Here is a 24,970-nt window from a genome sequence, read left to right on the forward strand (position 1 = left end):
TTTTCCCATATCACCCAAAGCAGTACAAAGGATCCCCATCTCCTGAATGACAAAAAATAGAACTCACCTTTGTCTAGGGAAGCACAGATCTTGCAAGCCTGGGAAATGGTACCTTCAAGGGCAAGGTGTCAATATTATGAATGAGCAAAACAAGGCTATAACAGCAGGGTGCACTATCAAACTGGCTGTCCTAAGAAGGGTCAAGTCGTGGTTGCATGGTCACTGAGTACCAACAGCCAAATTCACTGTAGCTACAGAATTAGGGGAAAGGGGAAGCAGCCAGCAAGCAGTGTAAACTCCTTTTTTTATATGAATAAAGTTTTATTGAATTTTATACAATTAGAAAGAACAAAGAAAGAGGAGTGAACAGTCTTATGGAAGGTAGGGACAAGGAGAGCTTTCCCACTAGGGGAGAGGGCCTGCTGAGGGCAGTGTTCCTGTAAATATCACACAGGGATTGTTTCCAAAGCAGAGAGAATGTGTATGCGCTTTCCTTTGAATGCTTTTTCTTCCCTTCCCACATCAGGGTTTCAAAAGCAACCCTTCTTCCCCCAGTCAGACCTACTATGCAGCAGCAAAGAGAGGTAGGGAAGAGGACTGCTCCTCTGAAACGTGTGTATACACAGCAACTCCCTGTCTGTGCCACCACTGTGGTCTGCACTCATTCTTGGATGGAGTTGTGTAGGACAGGGAAGGAAGGGAGGCTGGATTTTTTTTTTTCCTTTTTTTTTTTTTTTTTTCTTTTTCTCTTTTTTTTTTCTTTATTTTAAGCAAAGAAGGCACAAAATCTCAGCCAAGTTTCAAGCCTACTGCTGCCCAGGTGCTCACAACCTCCCCAAAAGCAAGTATTCACGTAAGAACCCAACTTTCAACTCTCCTCCTCCTTCTCAGAGCATGTGCTTGCATTTGAAAGCTCAGGCAGAAGGCCCTGCCGAAGGTTTGTGCACTGCTAAGGAAAGTAAAGCTGTGCTGGGACAAGGAAAAGGAGATGACAAGTCTCTTGGCTTAACGAGATCCTTTTTTCAATGAGAGATACAGAAATTTACCTGCGAGCACTCACATTGCTTTTTCCAAGAGCAGATGTGATCTGGGAGGTCTCTGGTACTTCTGGAGGTCACCACTGCCTTTATATGTGCAAGGCTTGGTGTTACACAGGAGGTTGGGGATACCCACCTAGGCATGGCTCTGCTGAGCCAGGGCTCTCTCAGAAGGAAAAGTCCAAGCCCTTAGTCCATCCCTCCAATGGCATCAGGTTCCTTGAGCAGTTTCAACTGTTGGCTTTGATTAAGGCTATTTAGTTGCAATAGAAGAAGTAAAAGGACAGGTGCCAGCCACAGTCACCCCCTGGCTGTAAAGGGATGGCAGAGCATCAGCAGGTGCCATAAGTACCAGTGCGGGAGTAGGAGAGGCAGAGCAACAGCACATGGGCTTCCACAGAATTACATCCTCCACTGAGTCTCTGCTTTCATTCTTTTTAAGGAAAAGGATTTGGAAATAAACCCTGCCAAACTCAGCATCTGGGAAGTTTGCATGTGTGGGAGAGAGGGAACGAAAACTATGGTGCCTCTGTGTGAGGGCCCCAAGCAAACATGTGCCCTGCTGTGCAGGGAAGCCCTCTAGGCAGCCCAGTATGGAAAACCCACCATGCAAACACCAGAGCTGTGAGGTCTGAAGGCCGTCACTCCACATAAGAGCAGCCTAGGTGTAGCAGGTTCTGCTCAGGACTCTGCCTCCAGAAAAACTCAGCAACGCCAAATAAAAGCCTGGGGGCTATATGGGGCCTGTAGCAGCAATGTGCCCTTGCTTTGCACGGAGCTTCTCAGGGACACAGGCCCAGACAGCAGCACACTCCACAGCCACGAACAGGGCTCTGGCAGCAGCTGAAAAACACCCAGCCTGAGGAGTATTTGTGTGTGCATGAGTGTGTGTGTGTGTGTCAGAGCTGAGGGGAAGAACAGCAAAAAAATAAATAAAGAGAAACACTCCCTGGCCCACATCCTTGCCCAGCCTTCCCCTCGGTTTGGCTGGTAGCTGTGCTGCCAACTTGCATCACCAGTTCGGTCAGTGCCTCCTTCATGGCTGTCCCCATCCCAACAATCTTCTTCATCTAGCAGTAGGGCTGAGGAGGCAGAGAGGAGGTCACAGCCTCCATGACAAGGTGTGCCTCACCTGGCACACCTCCCCTCTTGTCCTTCCCTGCCCCACACTGGTCGTTGTCATCTTAGAAATAAAACAGCAATAACAACAGAAAAAAAAATATATATATCTTCCCAAACCTCCCTGAAGGACCCAAGTGAACAGAAATGACCCCCAACAAAACAAACTGGAAACAAAAGCAAAAGCCCTGAGGCTAGGCTGGGAGGGGGTCCCAGCCAGGGCCCAGCAGCCAGGGAGGGCCCCCAATGCCCTGTGGCCTTGGCACATCTGTGGCGTCCATGGTGGAGCCCCGACAGCTGGGGGGCATTGCAGCATGGCCGGAGCTGCCCCAGTGGCTGGCAGTGGCCTTGAGAGGCCCACCTTCGCCTCACTGCCTTTCAGGAAGGAGTAGGGTCTCTCAGCCATGTCTTCGCTCCCCTGGAACGCAAGGCCCTTGCTCAGCTCTCAGCTACCAGCGTGCCCCTACACAAGTGAGCCAGCCCGGCTCTGGGCGGGCACCATGACAGGAACAGCCCCAATCCGCTCCAGTGTGGCCTGGCTGACAGCATAGGAGCGGGTGTGCGGAAGCCGAGGCTTCCTGCTGACTGAGCCGTTGCTCCGGGCCACCTCCTGTGGGGATGGTGCTGTGCTGGCTGTCACCACCAGCGTCTTAGGGGCAGCTGGGGAGGGGTGGCCACCATTGGCATAGACAGGCCGAGCGCTTGTGCTCCCCGAGCGGGAGAAGGGTGGCTGGCGGGCATCATTACTGTTGCTGAAGCGGGTGAAGGAGTCTGTGGCATGATTGGCCTTGGGATCATTCCAATAGCGACTGTTGTAGGTGTTGGAGGACGTGAGGGTGTCGTTCTCCGATGAGGACGCATCAGCGTGGAATGTCTTGGTGGTGGAGGAACATTTGGGTGGCAGGTCATCCTCCCTGGGAAAGAGAGAGCGTGAAGGCACAGGAAGGATTCTGCTTTGCTTTGGCAAATCCTCACCACTACACCCCATTGGAGGCAATACCATCAATATAACGTCAAGGACAGCACCAACGTGAATTGGCTTCACTCCTTGGCCTGTTCACTCATCCCTTTTTACAGGACCTACTTCTGTACACATTAATTGCTTCATGTGCCTACCACTGAGGGAAGCAAAGCATACTCAGGTTTGCAATGGGCCAAACCAGTGGCTGTCACAGCCAGTCAGTACAGCTATACTTGTACAGCCAATGAATTGATCCTTAGGGAAGCTTCAGGAAGCCATCAGAGGGAAACATGGTGTTTGTAACACCAGAGAACATCACAGCTGTACCTATAGAGCTTTTTAGTTATTACTATCTGATACTGTTGGTCCAGATCCCCATCACATGTATAGTCACTCTCCTTCAGAGCTAATAGTGCCAAGCTGAAGCTCCCCATAACGGCAACTCAGAAAGAAAAATCTGTAGTTGCCATTCTTCATTTGCTTCTGCTATTTTTTGGACAAATATGGAGGCCTTACCTTACCCCAGGGAACACACCTAAGGATTATGAAAAGTAGGGATTCTGCTTGCCTTCCTGCTAGCTGCTGCTTTTGCTGGCTGATCAGGGGTTTCCAGGCACCAGATCCCCGGCCCGTACCTTATCTCATTGGGAATCTCCTCTTCTTCTTCTTCTTTGTGTTTATTTTTCCAGTAGAACAGTGCTATGGCCACCAACACAATGCAGACAATAAGCACAACAGCACCTGTGGCCACTGCTCCAGCAACGAGGCTGATGCTCCAGGGGTGGGCTGTGGGGAGGAGTGAACAGAGAATGAAGAAGAAATCAGGGCTGGGCTGTGGCCACCTGTGAGCATTTGAAGCTTAGAAGCAGGGAAAGGCAGTACCATTCCAGGGTACAACGATCTTCTGATAGAGAGGCACAAGTTGGTACACAGCAAACATGGTTACATGTGTTACTGTCACAAGACAGAAGCAGTTGACCAAGTCTCCCTTGGCAAAAACTTACGTGCAACGACTTGCAGGTCCAGAAGGCAAGTGCTGGTTCCAATGGCATTTGAAGCCACACATTGGTAAAGACCTGAGGACACAGTGCTGATATTTCGGAGAGTGACAGTGCCCTGGACTTGGTCTAGTTAGAGAGAAAAGAAGGATTTAAATCCCTCCCCCGGGCTTGAGGAAAACCATGAAAAGGCAAATCCAGCAAATAGAGAATTGATGTGTGAGACTCTTAAGAGATAAATAAATTAGGAAGTAACCCTGAGATGGAAGCATTGTGCACACACACAAGATTAGGTCTTAAGGAGCTTACACTAGATGTTTCTTTTTCTTCCTACAGATGAATTTCTGCAAATGAAAGCTTGGGGCTCATATTACTACGTGAGAGAAAGGAGGAAAAAAGAGACGTGCAATACCCAGATCTACCTGCTATATTCAGCTCTGCCTTCCAGCACCCTGCTTTCCTACCTATCCCTGAGTTCCCTGCTCCATGCTCTTCCAATTTTCCTCATTTCTGAATTACCTAAAACTAAAATCCTTGTGTATTTTTAAAATATAGCAAGACAAAGGACAAAAGTGCTATTGTCTCCATTTGGTCAGCACATGTAGGCTAAGAAACCTCATGGGTAAGACTTAGTGTCTGGGCAATATTCAATCTGATCAGAGCCTTGCTTTTACATGCATCTGAAAGATAACTCCAGTCACAACACACTCAGTGTGAAAAGCTGGCAGGATTTTCATGGAATGATTCTGCCTCCCTTCTATTTTCCAATCTATGAGCCTTGTGCAGATGAGGTTGCAGTTGAAATCTCCAGGCGTGCAAACATCTAGCAACCATATTCTCTTGCTTCCATTCAAAAAGATCCTTGTTCCTCAACTGGGAACATTTGTTCCATACCAAAATAAGATGAAACTTTAAATGGTTGCTGGTGAGTACCTAGTCCAACACAGCCTCCAAGCACTCCAGGAATCTTCGTTCCAAACAAGTGATCATGCAAGTGATGGCAGACACTGAGAGAACCATGTCATCTCTGGCAGCTCAGACAAAGGAAAGACCAGGCTGCCACCTGGGAAGTAAGAGGATAATCAATAGAACAAGCACCTTGTGTGGCAGTTGGGGGCAACTTGGGAACATTGTCCAGTTTCTCCCAGAGGTATGTTGGCCGGGGGATGCCTTCTTCCGAGCTGCAGGTCAGTGTGATATCGCTGCCCACTTCCAAGGACCCTTGGATTCTGCAAAGTGGGGCGGAAGGAGGAACTACAAGAGAAGAGGGGAAGGTGACAGCAGATCAGGAAAAATAATCGAGCAGTAGAGTACAGGCTCTTTCTGGACACACTGCAGGGGAAATCAAGGAGTCTGGCATGAGCTGACAGGGAATGAGAAGCAGACAAAGCCCAGAAAGGAGGTAGCAGACAAGAACCCATTGAGATTTGAGGGATGACAATAGACAAAGATTCCTGACTGAAAAGCTCATCAAGGCAATGGACAACTGCTTTCCCAGGACCAACTTGTCTTAAACAAATCCCTAGAGAAAAAAGGGTGAAGACTTCAACTCTTGGGACAGCAAGAGTGGCAACAACTAAGAGGGCTGCAATGAATTTCCTGTGGTTTGGTTTTGTTTTCACTGCCTTATAATGGTACACACTCTGCGCTATAACATCCAATATTACTTTTATGAGAAGGAAGTAAATCTCTAAAGTCCATTCTTTTCTCCTGTTGCTATGCACAAGCCTGTTATAACCCCTTAGATCTCATAAATGCACCCACCCGTTTTTCATGCTTCTTTGCAACTCCACGTCACAAACTTGCCTCAAGTCTTTCTCTCCACCATATTTTAAAACATCTAACATCTAACATATAACATCTGCATGTGAGGAGTGTGTGCCTATATACTCCCACAATACTCACAACCAACCCTGTACCTCATCACAGTATGTTCACGGGATCCAATGTACACAACACCACATTCTTCTGCTATGACTGCTATCATACAGAGGATTCCCATAGCCCAGTTCCCCCCCCCTTCCCCACAATCCCAATAAACACACCCAAGACAGTGAGTCCGATGACTCCAATATTCCTGCTGCCTCTATCAGGAAGATTGTTGACCAAACACTGGTATGTGCCAGTGTCTGATAGCTGGGTGTTGTTGATGAAGATGGAGGCACTGGTGGTTGGCATTGTCACAGCAAACCCCACTCGACCATAGAATTGGGGTGCACCACCAAAGATCTGACCTCCTTGGTAGAGAATAACCTGGAAAAGAAAGGAAAATTCAAACGATACTCCGAACAGACTGAGCAAGGAGGGAGAAGGACAAGCAAATATGGGCTTCCAAAGCTAAAAGGATTATTTCTTAAAAGCTTTCTGAATAACCAAACATCAATATACAACAGTCGACCCAGAAAAACTGATCCTATGAGAAGCGTTTTCTATAGAGGAGATTATGCCGGTAAAAACGTTCATGAAGGGAACAGACCAAACACCCAAGTCTTCTGGCATAACTAGATTTGTAATAGCAGCTTATTTCGTATAACAATCATTACCCATCTGGACACCCAATGTAGAGAGGTAGACTCTCTGCAGGTCAGTAAATACTTCACAAAATCATCCACCTGGTGGTGGACAGAATCATTTTGTGTGTCAGCAAGTGATGTCCTGCCATTATGTGACACTGCTCACTGATGATCACTAAAGTGAGCTGAATACTGGGCTTGAGTCTGTACACCTTCTGTCAACCTAGCAGTTTAGATAGCAGTCTGTACTCAGACCAGGTCCCTGAGGAGAAAGTTCTCTTCAGTGCAGGATACTGAATCACACAGCTGAACAACAAATGTTACGGAGGCGGTGTGACCCAAGATAGACCCACTTCAGAGCAATGGATTTCTTCTGGCTTCTACGTATGTGGATAGAAGTCAGCCCAACAGCTCTCAGGTTACAATTCTAGTGCCACCATGGTTGGCTCTCATTTGCTAACGTTCGTAAGAGTGGCCTTGCAAAAGTAAGAGGCAGACTACATGTAGATCAGTGTTGAAAGGGTGAAGAAAAGGAAAGCCCCAAGAAAATGCATACTCCAGTGAGAAGAGACCTACCTGTTCAGGCTGGTTGGCGTTAGAAAGAGGAGTGACCATCCATATGACATTAAGGTTAGTGAGAGCAGCATTAGTGGTGAAGGTGCAGGGCAATACTGCTGTCTGGCCTCGGGCAACTTGAATACTCCCTGAACTGACCGACACCTCCAGAGGACACACCATGCCTGGAAAGAGAAGATGACCCAGTTCAAGCATTTCAGGAGAAGGAATCTCAATTCAAACATTTCAGTTGGCCCTATGTACATCCAGGTTACGACAGCAGCATTCTTTTATTACATAGCTGTTCCTTACCAATTACTGCAAGCTAGAGAGTTATATTCCTCCCCCAACAGATCAGGCTGCTCTCATGCAGACATCTTCCAGAGGCAGATGCAGCTAGGCGTTCCTTTTAAGTAAGAGCATTCTCATTTCAGAGCCTCAGAGAACATCAGACTTTGTTTTGGAGACAGGGAAAGAGCTGTAAGAGCAGCCAAGCTGTATTTAGGAGATAATGAAATATGTTTTCAAACTCATCGATCTTAATGATATTTAACATCACTGAAACAGAAAAGGAAAGTGCACTCTGAAAGGCTTCACCAAGGGGTAAGAAGAGAGAATGCATATTATTTAAAGAAAAAACACAGCTCTCGCCCACAGCTTCTCTTCCTTATGAAGTCCAACATGGACAGAAACACTTCGTTATTATTTTTTAATTTAAAAGATTAAAAATCTAAATCTTTCCAGACCATGTATTTATTCCTAGCTAGTGAAAAATGACTACGGATTATAGAGGATCTGATCCAATCTCCTTCATATTCCAGCATTTTCTCCATTCACTTCTTTGCATTCCACACAGGGTGGACGGGACAGAAAGACTGACAAGCCCCAACTTTCCATTACAGAAGCTCAAGGCTGCAGTGTTTTGAGTAGCACTAAAATTCTTTAAAGCACTTTTTTCACAATATCAAAATGACTTCAGATGACATCTCTCTTCTTTTTTGATTTTTTTTTTGATAGTTTGCTAGCTTGCTGTCTCCAGTGCATGTGGAAGACTGCTGGAGATGGTAAGGAGCTTTCAAGCTCCAAGGCAATATGAGACAGGGGAGGTTTAGGTTAGATATTAGGAAGAAGTTTTTCACACAGAGGTGGTGACACACTGAACAGGTTGCCCAAGGAGGCTGTGGATGCCCCATCCCTGGAGGCATTCAAGGCCAGGCTGGATGTGGCTCTGGGCAGCCTGGTCTGGTGGCTGGCGACCCTGCACATAGCAGGGGGGTTGAAACCAGATGATCATTGTGGTCTTTTTCAACCCAGACCATTATACGATAATATCAGAATATTGCTAACACCTGGGTGTAGTTCAAAGTTATTGGCACTTGAGCAGCCTATGATGAGTTCCTCGATTTGGACTGACTGCTCTGGAGCTGCAATACACAAGGATCTTCCATACCATTCATAACCTCCTCCACACTTTCCAATTCCTACACACGTTCCTTCTTCCCTGACTCCTACCTCCAAAGGTGCAGGTAGTTCTGGGAGGCTCAGAAATGCTTTAAAACAGAGCCAAACAAAATGCCACTTTAAATTGAGTCACTAGTCCCTTACATGGCAAGAAAAAATAAAGACTGATTTTTCTCACAAGCTTGGAACATGTTTAAAAATATGCAGCACTTTGGAAAATCTTAGCAAAACAGTTTAGCTTGGGTCCTAAAAATCTGTCAGAATGATGTGCCTGGACACAGAACAGCTGGTGAAAGTTTAATCCATCAATCTCCTATGAAGGACTGTCAGCAGCAAGCGGAAGTAAACAATTTGAAGGGCCAGTAATAAACATGACCTTTATTACAAGGCATCTGCCTTCCAGTTGCTTCTATGGCCAATAGACTGGGAGTAGTTTTGGGCTCTTGAGTTCCTTACTATGGCTGGCCAGGCAGTTGCAGTAGCCCATAGACCAGAAGTGAGATATCTCTTAATGAATATTAGTTGGACAAGAGATCTTCTTGTCTTCAAGCCTGACATGGAAGGTTATATTGGCATGACTACACATCCATTCCTACCACCATCCATGTGTTAAACACTGGACATTTAACTGAATAAACTCTCTAATGTGGAGCAGAAAGCTCTTCTGCCACCTTCACTGTAGATTTTATGAAATGTTTCCTATGATCTGCCCTCAACTTCTCATCTGATTTGGAACAGCAAAACATGTTCTTCAGCCCCATACCTTATTCCCCTCCAAGAAATACTCATATATTCAAATTCTTGTAAATCAGGAAGAGTAATGCTTCAGTGTGAGTATTCACTAATGGCAAATATTCTGGAAAAGTTTGATTTTCCAATTTATACTGCAGGCTTAGTTTCGTCAATCACGCAATCACCAAGACGATGTGATTTTCATACCTAACCCCTCTTTCAGTGTTCCAAATATCTGTGATTAGTTGATTGCAAACAGAATAATAAAAATACTAAAATAGATCATGCATAATTTATTCACTGCCAATTCATTTGAGAATATCCAGATCTGCTTATGAACCCTTTTCTCTTGCAGGGCTCTATTCTCGCCTTGTAGCACCCTTCAGTCACCACAATTTTCCCACTCTTTCAAAGCACTACAGCAACCCTTTCAATCTGGATGCCATGGAGTGAAAGGGCAGTAAGGAACAGCTGAGGTTTCTGTCCATTTCTCCTTACGAGGAATGGCTTTGAGGCTGGGCATGCAAGATGCGCGCTCTTGCAATACATCATGCTCTCCTGTCTCTGCCTTATTAAAGCATTGGGCAAGCCAGCTCTGTAGACTTGCCTTTGCCTGTCAGCTGCTCTTTGGCCCAAGATGCACACAAGGCAGGCAGCACTTACAGACAAGGACTCATTTTGTTAAGCTAAGTGGCACCTGCAGGGCTACAGCTGGGGAAAACATACACAACCGCTTCTGACAAGTACGCTTAACCAAGACGACAGGGGAAGCAGGAGACCAAATGCAGGCAACGTTCTCTTCCACCAGCATAAACAGGGAGGTAGGCTGGTGCGTTAACACAGCACCGGAGGGGCATTACTACGGCACAGCTCCTCTCCCAGGAAGACAGCTAAAAGAGCAAAGATCAAATCCTCTTCAGGGGCTACAGCGTGCTTCTTTACAGCTCAGACTATTAGAAAATGTAATGTGGTTACACGTGCACTTGTCCACCTATGCAGGGATCTGTGTGACAGCATCCTTCCACGCCAATACTTGTGGCCCAAAACACAGGTGGCTGCACACAAAGGCACATACACATCAACCGCTATGCCCAGGAAGACACCTAGGAGGAAAACTGAACCAAACATTACATATTTAAACATTTCAAAATTAGGAGTTGCAAAAACATGCTTTTGCATTAATGTAAAAGGAAAGAGGCAAGGGAGAGAGAGAGGAAGAGATTTCAAATTTAGCATATGTTATGTATTGCGGTAAAGGCTCTTCAGTGTAGCCTAAGGAATGAAGGCTTAAATTCCCCTGGGTAGGTATAAATGCTAATATAGACATAAGCACATATATACAGCCCAGTCTAGTAAGTCAAATTACACATAAGAGGTGAGAAAAAACAAACAAACAAACAAGCAAAGGATGTTGTAAAAGGTCCCCTTTTGCCAAGGTATATTATCTTGATCTTTTCTAAGCATTCAGAGAAATTTAATGATTTGTGAGGCAACAAGAACCAGTCACCACCAAGTCTTTCTTCTCCTAGTGCTGGATTATGATGGCCATTACACCATCTCCTGTACGTGCAGCTTCATTACTTAGCATCTCTGCAAGCAGCACGCCTGGAGGCAGAGCAGGGTACACCGCCATCAGCTGAAGGAGGAGTTGGCCTTTCCTCTTCTTAGAACACTTTGATCTGAGCTTGATTCTGCACACAGCTTTCTCCTTTGATCCCAACGCTCTGAGCTTCCGTCATTAATTAGAACAGATGCTCCATTTTTGTGTCCCCCATCTATCAGGGAACCAGACAGAAGAAGGATGTTTTGGCTGCAGAGGCTCTTAGCGCTTCTTCAGTTTTCCTAGATCAAGTAATTATTCTGGCAACGGATAACTCTGATTTCATTTTTGATATTGCTTTCCCAAGTAGCGTACCTCCCCAGTATCCATGAAGGAGTTCATTTGGGCAGCTCATACAACAGGACACAAGAGTGTAGGGCCCAGACACAACTGGCATTTCCTTCCCTGAGAAAGTCAACTCAGCTGACATCTCAGTGAGTGAAACGAGGTCTTCCACAACATCACATCAATAGCACAGTCGATGATATGAGTAGCTGATGCACCATTACTGGTTGATATCACAATGATGTCAGATGGTCACAGACCACAGGGACCTGAGAGGCTGTTCCGTGAAGAAGCACTGTGGTTATGCTGTTGAAGCTGTGCTAAGGGCATCTCCCCCTTTACTGCACTATCAGAGGCAACCATGCTCAGCATGATAACTGGGTACCTCTGGATGGGTTGGAATACGGTGCAGAGAGAGGGCTTTTCCCTGCTTTACTTATTTTAAGACCACAGAAAAATGGTGGTTTCTTTGGAAGGTCATTCATACAATGAAAGTTAAGATGCTGCCCTGCCTGCTAGAGAACTCTGTCTGCTTTGTACCTACCCTCAAGAACCGCTGGCAAGTCAGCAGCATTTGGAACCTGCTAGCAGCAACCTCATGAAACCCAGAGATGTGGGAGGCTGGGCTGGGATGACTTTGCAAACACAGAGGACAGGTTCACTCTGCAGTGCTGGCAAGCCAGGGAAGCAAATGTCCAGAAGGGAAAAGAGGTGTGAAAGAGATGAAGAAATGTCTCACCTTCATGCATTCAACATCTCCAAACCTCCAGGGAAGATGTGCTGAAATGCATGTGGCTGGGGGGGAGAATGAGAGCAAAGCTGCAAGCTATCAGCTCGCAAGCAAGAGACAGGAATGGCTCTCCCTATCCCCGTGCAATTAGCAGTCCTGTGCTGGGAAAGATGCCTATGGCAGTATGACATTTGGGTCCCTGGTTAGAGAGGAAAAGATGAGGTCACTCAAAAGTTTCAAGAGCAGGGTAGGAACACAACGTTCAATCTGGCAACTGCAGGCAACAAAAGGAGAAACTGCAGAGCACACTTTTTCCTGAGATGAAAGGAAAACACAAGTCACTGTGCCTTTGGCCTACCTCACATCTCTGAGTTTGGGACCAAAGCTTCCTGCTGTGCTGAAGAAGTGTCTCCCACCTCAAGGAACACTGCTGACTCAACATGCTGAGCAGCAGCAAAAGCCCCAGCCCAGGAAGGTGTGACTCGCTGCTGGAGGGACAGTAAAAGAGTGCTATGGGGAGCACTTCTGTCATAGGACCTTCTTGTGCAGCAACCATTCAACCCAACTTTGCAAGCACTGATAATATTGTAGGACAGCAAAGAAACAAAAGACACATTTTGCCTTCCGAGAATCTCTTCTATCTTGTGAGGAAGCAATTACATTTCCCAGAAGAGATCTCTGGAAAGGAAATGGTGGAAATGTTGTTTCAGCTCTGCAGGACTTCCCAGGAAAAGGGCACCCCAGTACTAGCGTGGAACCCCATAGATCATACAAACAAAAAAAGGTGGGTGCTTATGATGAGTCCAGAGTCTTCACAGCATCCAAACAAGCTGCACAACAAGCTGTCTGAATACTGATTGTGCCCATTCTCACTGGACTAAACTGTGGTCTACTTGCTTGTGGAACCAGCACCATCAGCCACTCCAAAGGAGCACAGATCTGTGTTAATGCCCAGCTATCCTGAGTTATTTCCAGCTCACTAGGGAAACTCCACTTCAGAAACTTCCAGCATTCAATGTCACTGAGCAGGACAGGCGGCTGGGACAGATGCACACCTTCACAGTAGATTGTACCACCATGCTAATGTGCTCTAACACAAACTTTTCTGGGAAGTTCATGGGCACATGTTATACAGATGTTATGAGGAGCCTGCCTAGAGATACCGAGAACACTCAGAAAATACGACTCTTCTACTAAAAGGACAGAGACTTCCTGATACAGCTCCTCCTCAAGAAACAACCAACACTGACTAAACCACTCCCAACAGCAAAGTTTGATTATTTCAGTCACCAGACTAAGAATCTACTGAGAGTAAGCTCATTGCTTTTACAAGGACAGGGGGAATATCCCAAACCAAGGCTCCTACTGGTTCTTTCCGGCTCACAGTTGATAGCAAACCAACAGCGCACGGTGCACAATAATTTCCATCTCTTTCCCTCCTTATGTTTGCTGGATCTGCAAGACAGCCTGGAAGAAACAGCAGGAAAACTATTACATCTAGCATGGTTTTAGAGCAAAAGCCCTGTGACACGTGTTAAATCTACACAGGGAACAACATTTCCTCTTAGGTCTATATAGTGTTAAATGCAACTCAAAAGCCAAGTAAACCTCTAAGCTCCTTTATTGCTAGAAAAACCATCAGACACAACTGGAGTTATCTCACCATCTCTCTGGCACAGAGCTTCCCAGGTAAACAGATCCAATTTACTCCAGAAAGAGGAATCTTAAGATTGCTACTCAGCTAGCAGAATATGCAGGCAAGCAGGTACTAATCCAAGGAGAAATCACAGTCAAGGTCTTGAACTTGAGCCCTGTAGTGTTTCTCACTGAGCACTTCACCAGCTGATCAGGGACAGTGACTACCTGTAAATCTGTGCTGATCACACTGACCCCTCTCCCTTACCATTTATAATCTCATCTATACCAGACTAAAAGATGACAGTGAGGCATGCTGCTGACCCACCCTGCTCTGGTCTCAGCTGTTAGCCTTGCAAACAGCAATTACTACCACCCCTGCCATCTCCCTTTTAGATATAAGTCTTTCTCTGCAGGCCAGCTGGAAGGAGGATTTCAAACACTGTCTGATTGATATAACATGGAGCACATCTCCCTGCCCCTGACTTCCCCAACCTGCAGCCATAAAGTGAAGATGAAAGTTAGACAAAACGATAAAGGGCAGGAAAGCTTTCAGCAATGCATACTTAAAGAACAGTGTCATTTTGCTCCCATGTCTTTGTCAGAGGAGCTGGGCAAGCTTTAATGGGGAAAAAAAGAGGCGCTCATCATGCAGATGAAAATCACTGAGGAATTTGATTCCTTCCTCACTTCTGCCACAGAATCCCTGTTGCTCAGCTCCAGGTGTATTCAGAGGACAGCTGTTAGTGCGAGATCCTTGTTTGCCCAGGTTTAGACCATCAGGAATGGATGTGCTGAACTGCTGAGCATTCAAACCTACCAGGGAAATCAGAAGTGTCTGCACTCTCCATGTCACAGGGATTGCATTACACTCAGCTCTTTGTGTAACTGAACGGTGCTCTGCCAGCAGATCCTAGAACCTGAAATCTGACAGAGTTTTTTGAACTGTGAGAAGAACATTGCGCTAGAGCAGCTAACAGGGATAAAGTGGGAACAAGAACCCAGCTTTGGTTTACACATACCCTGTTGATAGCAGGGTCAGGAGCCCAATGACCCAAGTGATCCATTCCAGCCCAGTTCTGGGCTCCTGCTGTGCTTCCATTACTGCCTTCAATTCTGTGCCATCCAGCCCACCTGGAGCTGCTGGGAGAGCCACTTCTGCTGCTCCTGCTAACTGGGATGGCTGCCCTCCATCTCTGCTGACAAGGATGCAGATGCATGCAAGTTAGCCATAAATAAAAAACAACAGCAACAAAACTCCAGCACCATATTATTGGAAGATTATAAAAATAGGAAGGGACATTGATAGGAACAAAAATAGCATCTACAATGACATTAGCTAGGATAAAACTAATCAATCGCTGTGCTCTGGGGCATATGTTAATCCCCTCTCCATGGTATAGTGTTGCACAATTAGGTACATTACGGAAGGTTTAACACTTCCTTCCAATGCATGCAGCATTGGCTGGAAACAGAGACTGCTGTGATCTGAGCTGGCAGTCCTTGAATCCACAGCATTTGCACAAGACTCAAGGAGCAGCTGCACCACTGAGTTTGGGGAATTTTTTGCCTTAGCAGATGAGAAAGACCAGAGGGGACCCAGAAGGGATCAGGAACTCACTCAAGTGCTCAGTCATTGCTCCCTTGACTTGAGAGAGGGGAGGGGTGTGTGGAAAGTCTAATTCAGCCTGCTCTGTGGGACTGTTTGGTGCCAGATTAGCCCACTGCTGGCTATGCCCAGCACTGGAGGCATCTATGACTCATCCACTCACCCCCACAGGACTCAGGTGGGCAAACCAGGCTCCTGCAATCTGCTTACAGATGGCTGAAAGCCACAGATAAGCAGCACAGCAGAGGTAAGAACATGGTTACTGTATCCTTGCGACAGGGAGCTAGGCATTTCTTTCCCTCCTGAAGTCATCCAGAGATGCCTGGAGAACCATTTTCCAAATCACAGGCACAGGCAAGGCGAAAAGTGAAATTCCAGCTGGGCACAGAAAGGTGCCTCACTATTCCTGGTCTTCTACAAAGCTGGGGCTAACAAACACGCTCCTTCTCTCTTCACCCCTAGTCCTCTGATGGTGAATCCTGTTGCATTAACTTAGAATATTATCATCCTCTGCTGTTTGCCTTGCCCCTCAGAACAAGGTTATTGTCTAAAAAGCAGCGAAAGCAGAAAGGAAGCTGTGCTTCCATCTCACAGCCAGGCATTAATTAGCATAATCTGCTGAGGAAGGTGGAAGGGCAGGACAGCTTGCTTTGCTGTGAAAGGGAAAAGCTGTGTTGCAGATGCACTGTCCTGTTCTGCTGACTGCTACAGTGGAGGCATTATCCAATGGTAACGGATGTCTAAGGGATGGGAGCAATTTAAGTGACCATGGCCAGTTACTCAATGGACTGTCTGCCTGCAGTCTTTAGCCAAAGAGACTTGGGAACAAAAACTTGTCAAAAGTCCATTCAAACACATCTAAGGTGGGAGGCTCTGCTTGAATTTGCAGAGAGCCAGCAACAAGGGCTCTGAGCTGCATATACATTCACCTAGCTCAGACGCCAACATAAACTTTCCACATCCCTTGTCTTAATCATCTTGCTGCTTGCCACAGCACATCAGAAAGAAAAATGGACCTTTTGCAGCAAAGACTTGTATCTACGTTTCCTAAAACGGAGAGAAGGCACAGAGGTGACTGAGAGCAGCTAAGGCATAAATTGGCTTCATTTTCCTAAAGCAGGTTGCAAAACCTTATAGGAACCTGTCCTTAGCATTTGGGAAGCTGCCACAGCCAGTCTCTGTGCTGAACGACCTTCCAAAGCATCCCCATGGTTATCTACTCCACACCTGAGGCCAGCAAAGCCCACAGCATGTGAAGTGCAGGGTGAGGCTGCATGGGATGAGATGAGAGACGTACATACCTTGTTTATCCCTGAGCGAGAGTCTAATTAGAGCTCTCCCCTGGATCTAAAAGCAAAAATAGCCTTGAGTCCCCTCCAACCCATCCCTTTTCCTTGCTAATATTCTCCCAGCGCAGCCCAGTCAGCAGAGATGTGACGCGCTGCGGATTGGTGCCAAGTGCTGGCAACAGCACGTGACATTGCTGACACAGCAAAGTGGCCTCCTTTGGGAGAAGGTATCCACCAGTGCCTCTGCAAGGGAAATGTATCTGCTCCCGAGACAGGGGAACAGAGTCAGGGCTAGGAAGCCGAAATTAAAACAGGTCAGAAAAGCACTACTAAGGCACTCGCTCCTATTTTCTGTTTGCCGAGCCATAAAAAATACATTAACGGCCCAGCAGCTTTGTAAATGATTTATGGTCAAAAGAATAAATTTCTTCTTCCTCTCGTGGTTAAAAAAAAAAAAGTCCAGAAAAAAAAAAAAAAAAAAAAAAAAAAAAAAGGCACAACGTAGTGATGAACTGCTTAATAAGGGAAATCAACTTAAGGTTTAAATATGTATAAATAGCATATTGAGTAGGAACAATACAGCCCATAATGAATAAGACTAAAGTCCAGCACAGGGAGGTGGCACAGGAGAAGGACAGACGGGTGGGCAGGCTGTATAATGGGACTTTGTGAGGTAGGGAACAGCAGCAGGGCAGAGTGTGGCTGCATAGGAAAACAGGAGGGGAAGTGGGACACAGAACCGGTTCGTAGGTGACTTTTAATGCTGCTCCTAAATATATCACAGAATGCATTGAAGGTTTTATTTCTCTCCTCATCTCCTGCCCCATAACAGGAGAAATGCCACTGAAACATGGACTGCAAACGCCCATGAGGCTTTTCCACCTACCCTGAAACAACCACCACTAGATCAAACTTGAGCGCAGATACTTGTGACCTATTGTTCAACTGCTTTTACCCAAAGCACCAGGAGCTGTGTGCATCCTCACTCAAAAAAAAAAAAAAAGCAAGCCCAAGAAGCTGGCTATCTGTTTTCTGTCAGTTTTGTGTCTAATGCATGAAATCACAAAATCACAGAATTGTAGGGGTTGGAAGGGACCACTGGTGTTCATATAGTCCAATCCCCTGCTAAAGCAGGCTGCCTATAGCAGGTCACACAGGAAAGGGTCCAGGCAGGTCTTCAATATCTCCACAGTAGGAGTCTCCACAGCTGCCTCTGGCAGCCCATGCCCACAGCTGCCTAGAGGCAGCCCATGCCAGTGTGCTGTCACCCTCACAGTAAAGTTTTTTCTCATGTTCAGATGGAACTTCCTGCATCCCACTTGGTGCCTGTTGCCCCTTGCCCTGTCACTAGGCACAACTGGCCCTTTTGGTATTTATAAACACTGATAAGATCCCCTCTCAGCCTTCTCCAGTCTGAACAGTCCCACATCTCTCAGCCTTTCCTCATACACGAGATGCTCCAGGCCCCCCATCATGAGTACACAAGATTCCCAAGTGAGAAGAGTATGGCAGATACGTTTTTGTTTTTGCTGTGCCTTTGACCCCCCCTAAAAATATTCCTGCCCCATGATCCAGCTATGAATTTTTGTTCACCTGTCTTGCTGCCTACGTGTGGCTGGGGCAGCTCTGCCTGGGCTGGTTTGATCCATCCTAGCCATTCCTCTGAAGGCAGTTAACTCACTGGAAATAAACTTAATGTTTAAAAACCAAGCACATGTTTAAGTATCTTGCCAAATCAGGGCTTAAGGGTCTAATCGCATTTGCATCCATTTTGATAACAAAACTCCTGTGGCCGGCTGGTAGGAGAGAGAGGAGAGCCTTTAAAGTGAGAGCATGCCACAGTGCAACCGCTCTGCCTCAGACCTGATGCTAAAAACAAGCCTCATGAAGGCAGGAAAGCATAATTTTCAGTTTCCAAAAGCAGTCAGACTGAACCTAGCATCCTCGAGGATGTTCAGCGATATTAGACTTCCATATTTTAAACTTCATTAATCCCAATTTACTTTGGATATAAAATTATTAAAAACAAACAGGAAAAAAAATTAAAAGCAAAGTCTTTTTCATTTAAATAAAGAGAAAAGAAAAAAAAAAAAAAGTCTTCTGATCTGGCAAATGCCAGGTCAGTAATTGAATGCATCAGATTATGAGTTGAGCTGTCTGAAAGAGGTTGTAAAAGGACAATTTTCCACCGGGAAAAGAGTTTTCATTAAAATCAAAATAGGATGTAAGAATATCAACTTTGATGACATTTTCAGAGAGTGAAGACAAAATGAATTGCTTCGACTTTCTCATTTAATTATGGCAATATTGGCACACTTCAATTCAATAAGGTGAAAACACTTTATTTCAATCCATTTAAACTTTTGCCACATATTTAGATATTATATAAATTCCGACTTTGTATTATTTTATTCAGTAATGCTACAGTACTGTGAACACATATTCAATACACCATGCCCTTCCATGAGAACAGTCTTTTAACAATGGAAATTTTTGGTTTTTGTTCCATCCACTCAAATGTCTGTGCTCTCACTATGCTATGAGATGAAATGGGGAGGATGCATTGGGTTTTCCCTACAGCAGATGACCAATTTTAGCTACACACACCTCCAGCCCAGTTTTTAAATGGGAACACCAGGAACTGTAGATGTTTCCTTGTGAAGTCTGGCGCTGAAGTTGCTCACGTGCCAGGTTTTGCCCCCAAACCCAAAGTTTCATTGCACACATTTCTGGCTCTCTAAATGAACTCCCCCCTTCCCAGTTGTTTGGGCAACCCCCTCCCACATTGTACAGTGGAAACAGGACCAATACATAAAAACGTGCACAGCCACATTAAAGAAAATCTGTCCGTCTGTTTACTACTATAGAAAATGTCACTGGTTGTTCTAACATACACTGTCAAGGAAGGCAATAGGGCAATGCAGAGAGCCTCCATCTTGCAGTGAGGAAAACTGAGGTGGAGAGAGGCTATAACTCACCTCAGCACCGTGCTTCAGGTCAGTGGTGAGACACGAACAGAGCTTTGTCACCTGATTCATGGGCCTTGCTCTGCCTATTAATCACACTCTCTGCCACTGTGCCAAGTATTAGTATTGATTTCAAATTAACACACACATTTCTTATCAGCGAGGGAAAAAACAGCCAGGAAGGTTCACTGTGTGCAGCTCTGCTGGAGACCCACCTGATGGTAAGAGTAAATGCTTTCTGCAAGGGGCTCTGCCGCACAGTACTCCAGGAGAGGTGCCCAAATATTCCCCAAATTCTTACGGAGGTTTTCAAAAGACACAAACCATGGTCATAACATGCTTGAAGAGAAAAGGGTTTCAGTGAACACAGCCGATGCTGTTACCATACAAGACAACGCGCCTCTCTCCTTACCACCTTCTTTTCTGATGCCAGGTCCTCAGAGTAACTCTGGGTGACCAAACCCCACAGTGCTGTCTGATTTAATGCCTGCCCTCTCTTCTTCCCTTCCCTGATGTCCTAAATTCTATTTTACAATAGCAGCTACGGGCTTCTCTTGTCTTTTAGAGTCTCAGGAAAACACTTTGCACATTTTCCCTCCGTAACAGATGCAAGAAGCTGCTTATGCCCAAGCAGCAAAGCACACAACTGCTCTGAACTAAGGAAGATTTTTTTCTGCACAGCTGGCTCAGTTTTTCACACAGATGTTGTCACTCCTGCCAAGTCTAAGAGCACACAAAGAAACATTAATATGAAAGAGCCCAATTGGACACAGGCTTAACAATGAGTTGAAGATTCCCCAGGCTCAGTCCGGATGCTGTATTTTCCCTTTTCTTTGTTTCTTTTTGCTTTCATGCATACCCAAGAGAAGAAAAAATGAAATAAAATAAAACAAAACCATAAGAAGCCACTGAAGCAAGTCTTAGCCTTTTGGGGGTAAATTCTTTTTTTGAAATTCAAAACACACACTTTAATCTTTAATGTTAAACCCCGGATTAAAAATTCATTCACAAATCTCATCATTTGGAACACTTACAAGTCCATTGCATTATTAAAAGCTCAGATCAGTGGTACTCCACATAACAAAGTCTCTCCAAATTCTTTCCCTCCTCTGTAAGCCAGAGCAGGTACATTGCTTTCCTCATTTATCCTTTCAGCCCAGAGAAGCCTTGTTGGGATTCCAAAGATCTCAAAAAGGCTCATGCTGGTGGCCTTAGTGTCCCATTTCAAGTTGCTGTCACTCACCCTGCAATACCGAGGAGCAAATTCCATCCTGATGGGAGCAAGTGGACCTCTTTAAAGCAATACTCCCCTATTTCACCACACAGTGGTGCTCAGTTTGCTGGTGCTTGCAAACACCCCCAATTTTAGCCAAGTGATGTGAAGTGCATAGCCAGTATCATCTCAAAGAAAGGAGCATCTATGCAAGACACAGCCCAGGCTGCCACAACTCAGTGGTGTTTCTCCATCTTTTCCAAAGGATTTATCAAACTAGTTTGCATAACGGAAAGAAGAATCATTCTCAAACTGTGGTGTGCCATCTTGCTGCGAAGAATCAAAGAATCATGGAATCGTGTGAGTTGGATAGGACCCTTAAAGGTCATCTAGTCCAACTCCCCTGCAATGAACAGGCATATCTACAGCTAGGTCAGGTTGCTCAGATGCTAGAAACATCACTAGAGTCTGCAGGGATAAACTTATCTTCTTAAGAAATGTTTTTGAGATGTTATGTGAAAGGTACTGTATGAGTCTGGATGTGCTGTGTCATGCCACACACTGGACAGCTCTAATGGCACCAGACTCTGGGCAAAAGTGATACTATCATTTTACCCAGTTCTCTTGCTTGCCAGAGAGAGAAAGGGAAAACAAAACACACAGAAGCAATTAAACATGTACAAATCACATTTATCTCCCCCTTGTTTATCATAACTTTTCCTAAGTTATATTTGCTAATGGCAATAATAATAACTTCAGGAGGGGTCCTGCCAGGAAAAGTTTTCACAGATTCTTATGGAAGATGCGGGGTTGAAAACAGAAGAGTAACTCGAGGGGGAAAAGAAGCAGCAAATCTCTGCTATGTTTGTCAAGACTGGAAAGTAAAGAAAGCAACAGTTATGAATGAATATGTAATCCAACAGTCTTGCTCAGGGCATAGATGTCTTTTTCCAGCAGGGTCTCATTGCCTCAGGGAAGGGAAGGAGCAATAACCCAAGTGACTTGTTAGGTGACAAGGACTCACCCGAGGCAACTTGTGCAGAATTAGTGGTGAACTCTCACTCTCCAGAACCCAGCTCAGTAAGTCACCTCCCAGTTCATTTCTCCCTCTATAAATTCAGTCTTCTACTTTTAAACTCATGTGCCCATCAAGTCAGATTACAATTAAGACTCTGCAAATATGGCAAAATATATTCATGAACATCTGTTTGAATAATAAGCCTGAATTTGCTTTGACAGTGTTTGCCCGACCTGCTTTCCTTGCCTTCTGTGAGCGCTCACACCAGCTCTCCCCTGATTGAAGACATGACCGCGTGAGGGACTGCTGCAACACGCACGTAGGCACGGAGATTATATCAGTGGAAGGAGGAGAAGGCTCCCCTGGGACCCCGCTGCCCTCTGGTGAAGAACCTTTCCCTAACCCCCCATCCTGACCAGAGGGAGACTTGTGGAGTTGAATCAGGATGGCCTGACTGCTGACCCACAGAAATGGGTGGAAGGGATGCCCGCTGTTCTGCAACAAGGGTGCAAGAGCCCAGAACCTGCACAGGTGTTTTGTCTCTTTCTAAGGAGAGTGTGGAATGGCGAAAGCAAAAATCTAGCAAGCGAGGAGTGATCTCCAAGCATGAGGAACCAAGAGTTTGTGAAAGATTAGCATTATAAAGGATAAATCCTAAAACCACAGAAGCTCAGAAGGCATTGTATTTTGATGCTGCCTCAGGGATGTTATTTATGTTCACTGTAAACACAGACCATAGCTAAAGAATTCAGCTCTACAGACAAGGTAGTGTTGTGAGAGGCTGTGCTCTGTGGAGGCTGGCACAGGGTAGTGCCAAGCTGGAGATCACATTTAGCAAAGTTTTTTCCAATTTCTTATCCAGCTCTCATTATTGTAGGATCTACTAATATGTATTTTTGCACTTGTGTCACAACATGTTAAAATCTTTTCCAAACTCTGGGAAGCAGAAGATGCAGCAGTGAAAGAGGCAGTTCTGCTAGGCTGGAAGACAACATCATTTCAGACAGCACATGCAGCAATAATGCATAAGCACAGAGGACAGATGAAGAAAATAAAGCCCCTTTCAGGTAGTAGAAGTCTAACAAATGAAAACAAGCTTCCATTAGTCTTTTGGCATGAACATCCCTGGCTGAAAGTAATTAAATGGGTTTAGTACATGCTTTTTGATCAAGAGGGTGGGTGCCCAGTGGTGAGAGAAGATTCTTGTGCATTCTCTCTTACCCTCTTTCCTGCAGCCCTCTTAGTGACACACTCACAAATTTCCTCTCCAGTGCTGATTTTGCCAGAAAGATACAAGAAGAGGTGGTCTGAAGGGGAGTGGTTCTGCCCACTGCTGGCTGGCTATGGCTGTGAAAAGACCCTGTGAGGGTGAAAAATCACATCCCCAGCTTCAGGGGCATTGTATGCATCTCCATTCATGGGAACGTGCATTGCAGGACATACCTCCAGCTTTGGACAGCAAATGAGGGCAGTGGGGAGGGAGTGGAAGCATGGAAGCTCTCTGCCACGAGAGCTCCTTCCTCCTCTAGGCAATGGAGTAGGGGTACTTGCTAGAGCTGACAAGGCCACAGAGCACCCATTCGGTGTTCTGCATCCTTTGAGAAGCGAAAAACAAGAGGTGGCAGGGTGGCTTTCCCCCCTTCTTCTGGATGCTTGGGTTTCTGACAGGTTTCTCTGGGAGCAGCTACCCAAAAGCTCCATGAAGGTAGAGTGTCAAATGTTAGCGCTCAGCACTTAATTTGCGGTGCAAATCCTGTCAAACCCGATTGTGTCTCTTTGCCCCTCCAAGGCATCCCAGGCCCCCTTCGCTTTTGCAGGGGGGGTGAGGCTTTGAGGCCAAGTGTTAAAGGCAGACACCAACGGGATGTACAGCGTATGCACCAGCACCAGGTGAGCCCCTCTGCAGGCTGGCTCTGTGTATGCACGCACAGGGGTCAGCAGGGAATGCACCCAAGAGCCTTAATTAATTACTAAAAGTTTCAGGTATCATCATGCCAGAAGAAAAAAATAATGACACTAGCAACTAAGCAAGAACTGTTTGGATTAAGAGGGAGGGAGATGAGGACAGAGGTAATGTCTGGCTTGCTAGATGCTTCCAAAAAGCACAGCCTCCTCTACAGGGATCTGCTTGCCTATTTCTATATCAGACAAAAAGGTACCAAAGGAGAAGGACCCCAATAACATATTGCATCAGGCATGATTAAGTGAGAACCTATCAAGCACACTCTCCTGTGGAAAAAGAAATCTCATTATGGAGGAAGGAGGGTACAGAACAAAACAGACGTATCCAAAGAAAAGAAGCAAAAGAATAGTAAAATGCTAAATGATAACTACAGTATGCTTTAAATTGTATGAGAAAAATATTTCTCTTTACCCCACCGATCGTAATTATTAGCAATAAAACTCACTGCTGGATCTAAGACTGACTTACTAGCTGTAACAGCAGCAAAGTTCTGAAAAATACTGCTCAAGGGAGTGCTTCCACCTGAGGCACTGCCTCTCCCTGCAAGGCTCCTTTCCTACCTCCCATGCAAATATCAGCACTTCTGGCTTTTTCTGTTCTTGGAAAAGCAGTGGCCTTGGAAGAAGTAAAGTATGAGAATACAAGAAACAGAGATGAAAAGGAAAAAAAGCAGAAAAGCAGTTAACAGTTTCCTAGCACTTAACTTAAAAAGGCAACCAAAAGAGTTTCCTTTCATTTCCTTCCTTGTCTTCTCTCAATTTGTTCTCTACTCTTTTTCTTATGGCAAAATCAAAACCAGTGTCAGAAGAAATTAAAAACTTTATCTCCCACTTATTTCTTCTACCCTCACCGCTTTCTACAGGAAGAAGGAAATGAAGAAAAGAATTCAAGGGACGCTTCTGTGAAAAACAGTCTGATTAAGAAAAGCAATTTTTCATCAACACATACAGCTGAAAGAAAAGCTCAGACTGGATCTACGTGACATACTGGAGATAAAGGCCAGCCCCAAGTCTATACACAGGTTTAATCTAGCTAGCATAAAAACAGCAGGGTGCTCGAAGTGCAGCCTCACCAGAGCTGAGTACAGAGAGACGATCACTTCCCTGCTCCTGCTAGCAACACTATTTCTGATACCAGGGAGGATGCCATTGGCCTTCCTGGCCACCTGGCCACACTGCTGGCTCATGTTCAGTCAAGTGTTGACCAATACCCCCAGATCCATTTCCTCTACACAGTTGTCCAGCCACTCTGCCCCAAGCCTGTAGCATTTCCTGGAGTTGTTGTGG

The 24,970-nt window shown here is 45.6% G+C and overlaps 1 protein-coding gene across 2 annotated transcripts in view; it reads right to left on the minus strand.

Moving 5' to 3' along the window:
• Positions 1-300: 300 nt before the first annotated feature.
• IGSF11 (immunoglobulin superfamily member 11) overlaps positions 301-24,970 on the minus strand; it is an 88,045-nt gene continuing 63,375 nt past the window's right edge. Inside the window, exons 1-7 of one of the 2 annotated variants that reach the window (XM_042868259.1) lie at positions 7,496-7,583; positions 7,205-7,368; positions 6,161-6,368; positions 5,214-5,369; positions 4,122-4,244; positions 3,753-3,903; positions 301-3,070 (exon numbers count right to left, since the gene is read on the minus strand). In XM_042868259.1, coding sequence (XP_042724193.1) covers positions 2,620-3,070; positions 3,753-3,903; positions 4,122-4,244; positions 5,214-5,369; positions 6,161-6,368; positions 7,205-7,366 — 1,251 coding nt within the window. In that variant the 5' untranslated portion in view covers positions 7,367-7,368; positions 7,496-7,583 and the 3' untranslated portion in view covers positions 301-2,619. Of the gene's footprint in view, positions 3,071-3,752; positions 3,904-4,121; positions 4,245-5,213; positions 5,370-6,160; positions 6,369-7,204; positions 7,369-7,495; positions 7,584-24,970 lie in introns of those variants that run through there. The other variant, XM_042868257.1, reaches the window with a different exon arrangement.

Source organism: Lagopus leucura, unplaced genomic scaffold (assembly GCF_019238085.1).
Source record: "Lagopus leucura isolate 7727_CA_CO unplaced genomic scaffold, USGS_WTPT01 Super-Scaffold_100001, whole genome shotgun sequence".
NCBI classification, from domain to species: Eukaryota; Metazoa; Chordata; class Aves; order Galliformes; family Phasianidae; genus Lagopus; species Lagopus leucura.